Raw genomic sequence first — 13,730 nt, 5'->3', positions numbered from 1 at the left:
TTAGGCTGAGAATGCATGTGTCCTCAGTGGAGAGCATGGTAAAAAAGATAAGATGTTAAAATTTAACATGCTCAATCTTTTTTTCCTATAAAATCACTCATAGTGGAAAACCATTCCACCATTGTGGTGATACCACAAATGAGTGTTTGCTACAATGCATCAATCTATGCAATTTGCACTGTTCCCTCTTGCACCTCACACTAAAGCTGCCTTCACACGGAGTGACGCAGGGCTTGTAAAAATCCTCATTCACAGCCGTACACACGAGCGCTGCGGAAGGCTCCCGAACACTTCCCATTCACTTCAATGGGAGTGCTCGTAAAAACAGTCATTTTCAGTACTGAAAAAAAAGCCTCCTATTGATTTCAATGGGTTCTGCTAGCTTGTTTTTTCGCTACCGGCACCAATTGAAGTCGATAGGAGGCTTTTTTTCAGTGCTGAAAATTCAGCGCCAAATAAAGCGCCCTTTTCCTCCGTGTGAATGGACCCTAAACTGCACTAAAACATTTCTACTAGCTGATCATCTCTGCTCGATAATGATATTCAACCACTGAATGTATATGACAAGGCTTTCATTCACTGACTGCAAATGGTGATCTTAAGATTGGTAATGAGTTGTAAAGTGTATTGGAAAGTTATTTAAAGAGGACTTTTCATCAGATTGGGCACATGCAGTTCTACATACTGCTGGAAAGCTGACAGTGTGCTGAATTCAGCGCACTGTCGGCTTTTCCGATCTGCGCACCGGGTAAAGTACTATCGGTCCCGGTACCGTAGCGCTTTACAGTCAGAAGGGCGTTTCTGACAGTTAGCCAGGGACGCCCTTCTACACTATACTGCTATACCGCCTATCGCACTGTACTGTGTGAGCGGGGAGGAACACCCCCCCCCCTCCCTCTCCTGATAATACTTGTCTATGGACGAGCTGTGTGAGAAGAGGGAGGGGGCATTCCTCCCCGTTTCACACAGTACAGCGCAATAGGCGCTGCTGGGCAGAAGGGCGTCCCTGGCTAACTGTCAGAGACGCCCTTCTGACACTAAAGCGCTATGGTCCCGGGACCGATAGCGCTTTACACCGGGCACAGATCAGGAAAGCCAACAGTGCGCTGAATTCAGCGCACTGTCAGCTTTCCAGCAGTATGTAGAACTGCCTGTGCCCAATCTGATGAAAGGTCCTCTTTAAGCATTAATTAAATAATACTGATTAATACGCTGTCCCATATAACTGCAGCATAATATAGGTACAGGTCCATGTAACTAATAACAAAAATGTACCGTATATAATCGAGTATAAGCCGAATCAAGTCAAGCAAAAAAGAATAAAACATTTTTTTGTTAAACTTTATTGGGAAGGGGGGGGGGTCTATGACCAGCCGCAATAGTAATATATAAAATCTCCTATAAAATAGTGAAAAAGAAAAAAAAAATAGAAGCTTTAAAAAATATAATAAAGAAATAAAGTAAATAAAAGTTCTAAATCCCTCCTTTCCCTAGAATAAATATAAAAGTAGAAAATTACTGTGAAACACATACACATTAGGAATCCCTGTGTCTGAAAGTGCCCGGTCTACTGAATATAGGGGATCTGCAGTGCTCCTCTTCTGTCAGGAAGTATGTTATGTTAAACTGCCACAATTTTTACCATTTTTACAGATTCTTATCAGCCTTAGCCATATACTGTACATTTGAAAAGTGTATATGTGGACATTTCCATTGCTGCTTAGATAGCACCATTAGCCATTATAGAGGGAAAAGGTAAAACATTCCCAATAAATGTTCCAAATTATGGACAGAATCTGTTTCAATCCATCTTTATGGTTGGACAGATAGAAGGGTTATTGGTTGTTTCTAGTTTGGTGCAAGTGTCTTCTTCATCAGATCAACGTATAAGATTTTCTTGTTCTTTTACAGTTCTGGGGTACAATTTCTTCAGACTGTTCCAGTCTATCTCAGTAACTTCAGTGATCTACTTGTCACGACGAAGGAGGCTGTAACTCTTGTGAGGGGACAAGATCTTGAGCAGAGATGGAGCAGAAAGCTGAGCAATATTTATAGGTCTGTAGACAAGGATTTGCAGTTTCCTCTATATTTTGATCTAGTAGGTTTACAACATTTAGGTTTTTATATACTATTGGTTCATTATTTGGTTTCTCCCTGTGAATGTTAGCAAATAATAAGTCAAGGAGCAGCTAGACAATCCAATTGGATTTCAACTATTTTATTAAAGAATACACCTTGAGAGTAGTGGTCATTCGTATAACTGTATACACACTTGGGGTCACCTTATATACAGGTCCGCTTTTCATCTCTCTAATAAGTCTTTGGATACACTATGTTGGATTCATTCAGGACCAACAAAATTGAAGTAACTGCCCTGAGGTGACTAAACTAATAATAGTATGGAAAAAAAAATCACAAATGCAATAGAATAAAATAAATTATGCTTATACCCAAGAGATAAAATGAGATCTTGTATTGTGCAAAAGTTTTAGGCAGGTGTGCTGCAAAGTAAGAATATTTTCAAAATTTTCGAAGTGTTCATAGCTTATTTCTGTCAGTTAACGAAATGCAAAGTGAATGAACAAAAAATAAATCTAAATCACTTAGTTTTCTCGGTACACTTTTACATTTGCTACCGGTTTTGAAGAATCTCAGCAGTCAGGTTGTTCCAGACATCGTAAAGAACTAAGCACATGGTTGGTGAGATCAGGGCTCTCTGCGGACCATATCATAACTTCTAGGGCTCCTCCTCCAAAGGCTAGTCACACCAAATATTGATTTAATTTACATTTATCTTTTGTTAAGTTGCTTCATTTTGTTAATTGACAAAAATAAACTTTCTATTTTTAGAAGCATTCTTACTTTGATACATTTTTTCACATCTACCTAAAACTATTGCCCATTACTTTATTAACCACATAAGGTCCTGCTACCTAAAGACCGGACCATTGCCAAAATACGTCCGGTCTTTACTAACGCCTACCACCCCCCTTTCCCCCCCAATAACGTCCAGTCAGACTCAGCTCTAACTTGACGTTTTAACCCTTTCAGTCGAGCTGTAAAACATACTCGGCAGATCCCTTTTGATCACGCCGTAATATCTGCTGATCGTTACCCCCCGCGGTGAGATCAGGGGGTGCCTGTATCAGTTAAAGGCAGGCTGGGATCTGGCCAGCGATCCAAGGCTGCCCGGAGCCTCCACATACCTGGTGATCCTGCCAGGACCTTCTGATGTCATGCTGTGTGTCTGCACAGCCTGACATCCTGCTATGCTCTGTGAGACACGTGCATGCTGTTTCTCACAGAGCATGATAATATCAGCAATCAAAGTATTGCTGAATCAAGTGTCCTAAATGGACACATGAAAAAGTGGAAAAAAAAGTAAAAAAAAAAAAAGTATATGAAAAAAATTAATAAAGTTATAAAGCCCAAAAATCCATTTTTCTCTATAGAAAATGAATTATATAAATAAAGCACTAAAATTAATAAAAACAATGCATAGTTGGTATCGCCGCATCCGTAACAATCTGTACAATAAAACTGAAATAATATTTAATGTACACGGTGAACATCGGGAAAAGAAAACAAAAAAACCCGCTGGAAGTAATGATTTTTCGCCATCTCACCTTACAAAATATGCTATAAAAAGTGATCAAAAAGTCATATGTACCCCACAACAGTACCAATAAAAAGCACAGATTGTCCCGCAAAAAATAAGCCTTCAACCAACACTGTCAACCGAAAAATAAAAATGTTACGCCTCTCAGAAGATGGCAATGCAAAAACATTGATTTATGTCCCCAAATGTGTTTTTATTCTACAGAATTAGTATCGCATAAAAAAATATAAATGAGGTATCGCCATAATCGTACGAACCCGCAGAATAAAGGCCAGATGTTACTTATACTGTACGTTGCATGGCGGAAAATTAAAAAGGTAAAATGCAATGCCAGAATTGATTTTATTTTTTTAAATTCAGCAAGAAAGAGTTAATAAAATGTATTCATTAAGTTGTAGGCACCAAAAAATGATGTCATTACAAAATGCATCTCATCCCACAAACAACAAGCCCTTATATGGCCACGTCACCAGAAAAATAAAGAAAATATAGAATCTCGCAATGTGAAGACAAAAAAAACAAAATCGCCAAATTATTATAATACAACTGGCTGCGGTGGGAAGGAAATATATAAGCGGTGCGAGCGTATATCAGCGGACAACCCAGATTTAAAGCTTATGAGGGAAAAGACACCAGAAGTGACTCCGAGTGACCCTCCCCCAATCATAGGAGCTACTGGGACATAGTAGGGAATTTGGTTTTTGCAATGTCCTCCGCACAGCTTGCAAATTCCCTCTTCACCATCCGCTGTACAGTCACATCTGGGATACTAATACTCACTACACTCCCTGATAAATTCTTTGAGGGGTGCAGTTTTCAAACTGGGGTCACTCCTTTGGGGAATCCACTTTTCTGGTACCTTACAGACTCTACAAACATGACATGACGCCCAGATACCAAACATCCAAATCTGTACTCCAAAAGCTGCATCGCGCTCCTTCCCTTCTGCGCCCTGCTGTGCACCCAAACTGCAGTTTATGCCACATGTATGACACTGGTGTACCCCGGATAATGTACATAATGTCATATGTGGGTATAGACTGATATTGGGGAACAGCCGGACACAGAAGAGAAGAAGGGTTATTGGGTTTTTGGAGCACAGACGGTTTGGTTTCTGGATGCCATGACACATTTGCAGAGCTGAAACGCCAGTAAAGTGGAATCCCCTGATATGAGACCTTATTTTGAAAACTACACCCCTGAACGATTTATCCAGGGGTACAGAGAGCATTTTTAACCCCAAGTGTTGCTATAGCTTATTATCCATAAATGAATGCGAAGCTGATTGTGAAAGGTGAAAAATAACAATTTTTCCAGGAATACTTATTATTATTATTATTATTATTATTATTATTATTTATATAGCACCATTAATTCCATGGTGCTTTACATTTGGGGGTTACATACAATACACAGAATATACAGGTAGATATAATACTAACAATGACCAACTGGCACATTGGGGTAGAGGGCCCTTCCCGCGAGGGCTTACAATCTATGAGGGAAGTGGGATAGAGACAGGAGAGGTGGGAGACTGTTCAGATGGCAGTGTGGTGATTGTTTTATTGGAGGTTGTAGGCCTTCCTGAATAAGTGAGTCTTCAGGGCCTTCTAGAAGGCTGTGATTGTGGGGGTCAGTCTTATGTGTCTTGGTAAGGAGTTCCAGAGTATGGGGGATGCACGAGAGAAATCTTGGAGACGGTTGTGTGAGGAGCAGATGAGAGCAGAGCGGAGTAGGAGGTCATTGGAGGATCTGAGGTTACATGTGGGCAGGTAGCGGGAGATTAGTTCAGGGATATATGGAGGGGAGAGGTTGTGGATCGTTTTGAATGTTAACGTTAGTAGCTTGAACTCAATTCACTGGGCTTTGGGTAACCAGTGGAGGGATTGGCAGAGGGGAGCAGCCGATGAAGATCGGGGGGTGAGGTGAATTAAATGAGCAGTGCAGTTTAAGGTGGACTGGAGGTGGGGACGAGGGTGTTTGCTGGGAGTCCATGGAGGAGGGTGTTGCAGTAGTCTAAGCGGGAGACTGAAGGCCTGGACAAGCATCTTAGTGGTTTCAGGAGTGAGGAAGGATCTGATTCAGTGGATGTTCTTGATTTGGAGGCGGCAGGAAATGTTGAGGTTTTGAATGTGTGACTTGAAGAATAGGTCGGAGTCCAGTGTTACCCCAAGGCATCGGGCCCGTGGAACAGGGGTAATTGTGGTTCTGTTAACTTTGATAGATGGGTCAGGTGGATCGGCCATATGGGGTTGGGTGAAGATGATGAACTCTGTTTTCTCCATGTTGAATTTGAGAAAGTGGGAGGAGAGGAAGGAGCCTACAGCTGCTAAACAATCTGGAACTCTGGCCAGCAGGGAGGTAATGTCTGGTCCATAGATGTATATTTGGGTGTCATCGGCATAGCAATGGTATTGAAAACCATGAGATTCTATGAGTTGGCCCAGGGCAAGGGTGTAGATGGAGAACAGGAGGGGTCCTAGGACGGAGCCTTGGGGGACACCTACAGAGAGAGGGCGTGGTGAGGAGGTGATGTGCGAGTGGGAGACGCTGAATGTGCAGTCGGTGAGGTATGAGGAGATCCAGGAAAGGACCAGGTCTGACATGCCAAGGGATAAGAGAATTTCTAACAGAAGGGAGTGGTCAACTGTGTCAAAGGCAGAGCAGAGGTCAAGGAGGAGGAGGACAGAGTGATGGCGTTTGACTTTGGCGGTTAGAAGGTCATTAGTGACTTTTGTTAGGGCAGTTTCAGTGGCGTGACGGGGTCTGAAGCCTGACTGTAGTCTGTCAAAGAGCAGGTTGGACGAGAGATAGGAGGAGAGTTCTGAGTGGACGTGCTGCTCAAGCAGTTTTGAGGCGTAAGGTAGCAGTGAGATGGGACGATAGTTGGCTGGAGAGGACGGGTCGAGGTACGGTTTCTTAAGTATAGGTGTCACTGTGGTGTCTTTGAAGGCAGAGGGGAAGGATCCATTGGCTAGAGATAGGTTGAAGAGATGGGTTAGGGCCGGAGTAATGACTTCAGTGAGTTTGGGGATGAGATGTGACTGGATCCGGTCAAGTGCGCAGGAGGTGAAGTGGGATTTGGAGATTAGGGAGGAGAGTTTTTCCTCATTGATGGTGGAGAAACAGGTCAAGGATGATGCGCAGTGAGCAGTTCGGTGGAGGGGTTGTCGGCGGAGTAGGGTGAGACGGTCTCTGATGGTGTCAATTTTAGTTTTGTAGTAAGGGGCAAAGTCGTCAGCTGAGATAAGAGATGTCGGAGGGGGCACAGGAGGACGGAGGAGGGAGTTGAAGGTGGTGAATAGCTGTTTGGGATTGCGAAAGAGTGCAGATTTGAGTGTGGTGAAGTAGACCTGCTTTGCAGAGGTGAGTGCGTTCTTCAATGTGAGAACTGCCTCTTTTTAACTGAGGAAGTCCTCCTGGGAGTGGCTTATTTTCCAGAGGCGTTCTGCAACCCGCGAGGCACGTCTCAGTTTTTTAGTCAGGTCGTGTGTGCCAGGGTTGCCTATTGATCGGTCAGGCTCTGGTGCTTGTGTACAGGGCTACAGAGTCAAGGGCTGAGGTAATGGTGGTGTTATAGAAGGAAGCAGCGGCGTCTGTGTCCTGGAGTCAGTATATGTCAGTGAGTGGTAGGAGAGAGTCTGAAAGGGTGCAGGCGTCAAGGCGGTTGAGGTTCCTGCGGGGGCGTGTTGGTTTAGAAGTTGTGGTCAGATAGCGTGGATGGAGAATTAGAGAGGCTGCATATGGAGCAGAGGCGGGTGAATATGAGGTCTAGCGTGTGCCCCTTTTATGTGGGTGGCAGAGGAGGACCATTGGGAGAGACCAAAGGAGGCGGTGAGGGACAGGAGACGGGAAGCAGGGGGGTGGTCTGCGTTAATGGGTATGTTGAAATCGCCCATGTTGATGGTGGGGGTGTCTGTGGATAGGACGTGTGTGAGCCAGGTGGTGAAGTGGTCAATGAAGGCAGCAGTAGGTCCCGGTGGGCGATATATGACGGCCAGTTGGAGGTTGGAATACGTCATTTCAGTGCATAATATGTTGTGCCCGACTTGTATCAGAGATGAACGCTCTAAAAACTGTTGTGGCCAGGATACCCGCTTAACAGTTTTTGGAGTGTCTCTGCTGACATAAGCTGTGCACAACATGTTGCACACTGAAATGATGAATCTCTGGAAAATGTTCATTTTTAACTTCTCATTATCAGTTGTGATTTAATTTCAAGGGTTAAAAATGCTCGCTACGCCACTTGATAAATCCCATCAATGGGGTAGTGTCCAAAATGGGAGGAAATGTCTGCGGATTCCACTTTATTGGCAATTCAGGGGCTTTGCAAAAGTGGCATGACGTCCAAAAAAACAAACTGTGCTTCAAAAACCAAAATAGCGCTCCTTCCCTTCTGTGCCCAGCTGTACCCAAACAGCTGTTTCTACCCACATATGGCATTAAGTACGTTATCCGGGGTACACCAGTGTCATACATGTAGGCATACACCGCTATTTGGGTACACAGCAGGGCGCAGATGTGAAGGAGCGATATGTGCTTTTGGAGTGCAGATTTAGATTCTTCGTTTTTGGACACCATGTCACATTTGCAGAGACCCTAAAATTGCCTCTACAGAATGGGGTCACTTCTTGATGAATTCCAGTTTACTGGCACCTGCAAAAACAACATGGCGCCCCGAAAGTCCCTCTAACTCTGTACCCCAATATCTAAAAAGCGCAGTGCTCCTTCCCTTCTGAGCCCTGCTGTGTGCTCAAACAGCAGATTACACCCACATATATAATTTTTTACCCCTCGGGATGGCCCCTTAATAGTTTTAGGAGTGCAGGTCTCTGACAACACAAACTGGGTGCAATGTATTGGGCACCGACATGGCAAATTTCTTTAAAAATTTCAATTTTCATTTTGTACATTTATTTTTTGGAAGCATTTTAGGCTCAAAATGATAATACCCCTTGATTCATTCCTTGACGGGTTTAGTTTCTAAAATGGGGTCACTTTTGACGGGTTTCCATTGTATTGATACTTTAGGGCCTCAGCAAATGCAACATGGCACCAGAAAACTATTTCAGCAACATCTGTCCTCCAAAAACCAAATAGCACTCTTTTCATTCTGAGCCCCACCATGTACCCATACAGCAGATTATGGCCACATATGAGGTATTGCTGTGTTCAGGAAAAATTGAATAACAAACTGTGGTGTGTTTTTAATTCTTTAACTACTTGCAAGAATTAAAAATAAAGCGCTAAATGGACAATTTAATTGAAAAGGTAATTTTTCATTTTTATGTCCCAATGTTAATAAAATCTGTGAAACAGCTGTAGGGTCAAAATGCTCACTATACCCTTTGAGATATTCTATGGGGCCTGTATTTTCCAAATGGGGTCACTTTTAGGGGGTTTCTGCTGTATTGGTACTCTAGGGGCTCTGCAAATGCGACATGGCACCTAAAAATTATTCCAGCAAAATCTGCCATCCAAAAGCAAAATAGCGCTCCTTCCATTCCAAGCCCCGCCATATTCCCATGCAGCAGATTATGGCCACATATGGGGTATTGCAGTGTTCAGGAGAAATTGTTTAACAAACTGTGGGGGGCTTTTATTCCTTTAACCCCTTGTGAAAATGAAAACTTTGGGGATAAAGTGACATTTTAGTCATTTTTCATTTAAACATCCCAATGTTAATGAAATCTGTGAAACATCTGTGAAAATAGGACAAAAAAAAAATGCACTTACGACATGGCCGCCATTCGTGTTTTACTTGTTTTGTGTGACTACATGTCGTAAGTGCGTTTTTTTGTCCTATTTTTCTTGGTTTCTTGTGTAAGATGGATATTATGCACCTTGTCTTATTAAAAGTTATGTTTCATTAACCTCACATGTTCTGGATGCTGAATTACAATTTGTGCTTTTGTCCATCTCGGCCTAGACCGGGAGGTTTTTGGCTTTTCGTGCACCAGAACCATGTGTTTTTACTGATTTCCATTCATATTTGCCGGGGCTGTGGAGTTGCGTTCCTTTTTTCAATTTTGTAGAGGTTGCACCTTGTTGCTATCAAGACCCCTATGTTCTCTCTTGTCCTCAAACCCTGACTACAATTAAAAATGATGAAAATGATAAAAATTTGTAAAGCTTAAAATAAGTCCCTTAAAGAAATCAGAATATAGAGAGTAAAAACAAGGCATTCATGAATAAGGTTATCCAACATATATAGAGAAAATGCCATGATGAAGCCTGTATAGTGTTTCTTAAGTGTGATGTATGTATATATTTATGGTATTATAGCGTGTATGCTAACATTTATACCTCTTCCTACAGCCATCCACAGCCTGGTTACTTCAACAGTGATGGAAACCTGGATTTCTTCATACAGATTAAGAGCAGTACCACTGAAAAAAAGGTATAATTGTTAGTCCTAGAATTTAAATAATATATATATATATATATATATATATATATATATATATATATATATATATATAGTTCAGCCTCACTTTCGGAATACAGTATAGTACTTGACACCACTAGATAAGGACTATTATCACTAGATTATAGTTTATGCATATAAGTCTATGTCAGATATGACTTGAGTGGTCACAGTCTGGTGTGCCACGTCATTGCTGCTGGCTTCTAAACAAGACCATTGAGGAACCAAAGGGACATTGCGTTGGAGCAGTGGCGGACTTAACAGATGAGTAACGTGTTTTTGGATAATTACATATTCTGCAGTCAGGTTCCATTTCTCTACATAGAACCACAGCCCTAAGAGAAATTCAGCACTTATGTGCTTGTGTTTTACCTGCTGGCTATTATTTCAGCTGATCATCATTGATGGCTCCACAAGTGACTCACTGTGGGAATGGGAGATTTCATGGCACAAACAAGAAAAAGAAACTGAGGCGATCTCTCTACTAACTGCTGATGGAAAATCTGTGTTCCTTTTCTGGGGAGGAGTGTTTTTGGGTAACAGCTCTGTAAGTTCTGGTGTAAATGTGTTGATTTAATTACCATTTTTAGTAACAACCAAATAATCTACAAATTGTTTCTTCCCTTCACTCTACTGCTGTGTATTTCTTTGCTGCACAGCACATGCCATATAGAAAATCAGACATTCCATGGAGCCGTCATTTGTATTTGCTCTGCCCTACCTATCCCAGAGTTGTTCTGGATCTCTTCAATGTTTCTTCAAGTATTGTTGCTTCCGCTGGTAAGTTTTGATGCATAAATGGTAGATAACATTTAGGCTACATGCACATGACTGTTGCATATGAGTCAGTGAAAATAGAATAGAATGGTCTTTTTCACAGACCCAACCATTTGATTGTAGAGCAAGACTGAATCACAAAATGGACAGGAACAGCACTTGTGAGTTTTTTAGCTTGTTCTTTCAGCTCCCACTTAGACGCACGAAAAAAAAAAAAACAACTGTTGAAAAATACTCTTGTTAGCATGAGGCCTTACTGAGTCATTTGTGACCAATGCAATTCATTTTTTGCATATATCTTCACATTAAAATCTGTTCACACAGCTTTGTTTGTGTATCCTCAGCTGGGATCAGAGAACTGGAGAAGGATGCTCTCCTCGCTATCATGACTGCCGAATCGGAGCAGAGCACATCAGGCAATATGTCTCGAAACCTGACTATAAGCAAAGTGGGCATGAGATGGGCTCTGTCCAACAATCGAGCTCTGTCTCTAGGAGGTTCAACTATAAGGCCCAAGATAGAGGATATTAAAAAAATTCTTTCTAGATTGAAGTTCAGTTCACTTCCTCAAAGGGTAAGCTTGTATTGATCGTTCTAGATAACAGGAAGAATACAAACTTATGACATAGTAGTGCAGATAATGCCTAGAGAAAAGTCCTTTTCATGTGCGTATGGTTATGTATATCCCTATAATAACTAACTGTATACTATATGAATCCAGCATTTTTATACATTGAAGTTGAGTACGCTTTTTAGAGGATTGCCTTTGGTTCCACAAGTAAAACACTTTCATGTTGAAAAACAAATCTTTTTCCATATATTTAATTTTTTTTATAAAAAAAAAAAAAAGGGCATCTATGTACCACGCCACTTCTTGATCAGCAGTAGCTTCACATGGCGCTACTACTGATCATACAGAAAGATACATCATGATTACGGTGCATAGGACAGTATTGACACATATCAGCCATCATGTTGCCTTCACTATCAACTGGTGACTTCTGTTTGGTGGCCTTTCACATGTAGATTTTGAATGCCAGTGGCTGAACTCTATGAGAGCAGAGAACATGTGAATATATTGCAGTATGGCTTTTATGGGACCACTGTGGTTAATATTCTTTAGAAGAAGTATTGCAACATAATACTAAAGGAAAAGAAAATGGAAGAACATGAACAGTACCCATAGAGCAATATCATACGGGACCATGTGATAAATTAAGTGTAAACAGACTTTTTTGTGTGGTGTATTAGTATGCACATAACTACTTATAGGCTCATAAGTAACTGAAAAAGAAGGGATCCCAGCACTGAAACACATCATTTGACTGTAGATTTTAATATCATGAAATTGTCATCTTATCATTTCTTACTGGGATAGCATAATTTTCTGACATGCGTGCACTTGAGAAGACCTATAATCCACTTTTTAGTGCTGATACAGGCCCTATTTCTTGAGAGGTGATAAGGGCAATATGACTGGCATTCAATTAAAGCACTATCTCAGTTATTAAAGAACTCCAAATATTTCTTGCTACCTTGAATAACAGTGTGTCCTATACTTCTTACTTAAGCAGATTATCTACTACTCTTTTTCAGGTATCATCATCATGAAAAGACCCAAGTCTTCCACATAGGCGATGAAGTGGTTTTTATATTTTTCTCTTACTGTGGACGATATCTATAATCCTAGAAGTACAACTCACAAGAAAAGCCCTGGAGACTGGGACTGATCATAATATGTATTCCTTTCTATTAGTATACAGTCATGAATGTAAGTGTTAGCATCCCTGAAATTTTTCCAGAAAACTAAGTATTTCTCAGAGAAAATGATTGCAATTATAAAATTTTTGTTATAGACATTTACCGTATTTTTCGGACTATAAGAGGCACTTTTTTCCCCCAAATTTGGGGGGAAAAGAAGGGTGCATCTTATAGGCCGAATGTGGCGCCTGGCATCCGCTGTAATAGAGAGGCGGAAGCCGGCAAGTGATAGACGCCATTACAGGTGCCGGGGCCTGAGACATCGCTGTGCTCCTCTGCCCTGCATGAAGCCAGCAGCGGGAGCTGGCTTCATGCAGGGCAGGGCAGCGATGTCTCAGGCCCCGGCGTCTATCCCTCACCGGCATCCGCCTCTCTAGTACAGCGGATGCCGGGTCAGTATCGGTGGCCTCTTCTCCCCCGAACCTGTGCCTCCCCCGTACCTGTAAAGATGCAGGCCGGCTCCTGCGCGGCGATATCGCAGGAGCCGACCTGTTCGGGTGACAGCCGGGAGCCTAATGAGGCTCCCAGGCCTGTCACTGCTGTATTAGTATTGCAGCTGGTCTCTATGACCAGCCGTAATACTAATAGACAGAATGTCCCATAGACGGCAACACAGTTGTATTGCCGTCTATGGGACTTGCAATCAAGCGACCGCAGGTTCAAGCCCCGGGGGGGGAATAAAATAGTAAAAAAAAACAAAAAAAAGCTTTAAAAATATATAATAAAAATATGAAATAAATAAAAGTTCTAAATCACCTCCTGTCCCTAGAATATATATATATATATATATAAAAGTAGAAGATCATATGTCATAAACCACCGTTTTTTTTTTCAATAAAAGGTGATCTAAGCAATAGACATTCCCCAAAATAGTAAACTAAAAAGTACTTCTGGCCCCGCAAAAAAAAAACACTATGCGTCCCCGTACAGCTGCAGGGTCACCTGTCAATGTGGCCTTGCAGCTGTTGCAAAACTACAACTCCCATATATTAAATATTTTACCAGTTTTTGCTTCAAAATTTTTTTTCCCTATTTTCCTCCTCTAAAACCTAGGTGCGTCTTATAGTCCGAAAAATACGGTATCTCCTTTTGTGTGAATTGGAACAACATAAAAAACAGAGGAAACAAAAAGCCAGGTCTCTCATA

General features: G+C 41.7%; 1 protein-coding gene across 1 annotated transcript in view; it reads left to right on the top strand.

Annotated features, from left to right (window-relative positions):
* The window catches only part of FAM234B (family with sequence similarity 234 member B), a 44,717-nt gene extending 31,886 nt beyond the window's left edge, over positions 1-12,831 (top strand). Inside the window, exons 8-13 of the mRNA XM_075286337.1 lie at positions 1,912-2,055; positions 9,938-10,019; positions 10,438-10,593; positions 10,706-10,826; positions 11,168-11,397; positions 12,420-12,831. Coding sequence (XP_075142438.1) covers positions 1,912-2,055; positions 9,938-10,019; positions 10,438-10,593; positions 10,706-10,826; positions 11,168-11,397; positions 12,420-12,434 — 748 coding nt within the window. The 3' untranslated portion in view covers positions 12,435-12,831. The remainder of the gene's footprint in view (positions 1-1,911; positions 2,056-9,937; positions 10,020-10,437; positions 10,594-10,705; positions 10,827-11,167; positions 11,398-12,419) is intronic.
* The last annotated feature ends 899 nt before the right edge of the window (positions 12,832-13,730 follow it).

This window comes from Leptodactylus fuscus, chromosome 9 (genome assembly GCF_031893055.1).
Source record: "Leptodactylus fuscus isolate aLepFus1 chromosome 9, aLepFus1.hap2, whole genome shotgun sequence".
Lineage (NCBI taxonomy): Eukaryota > Metazoa > Chordata > Amphibia > Anura > Leptodactylidae > Leptodactylus > Leptodactylus fuscus.
Note: the sequence above shows the minus strand (reverse complement) of the source record. Positions and strands in the feature narration are given on the sequence as shown.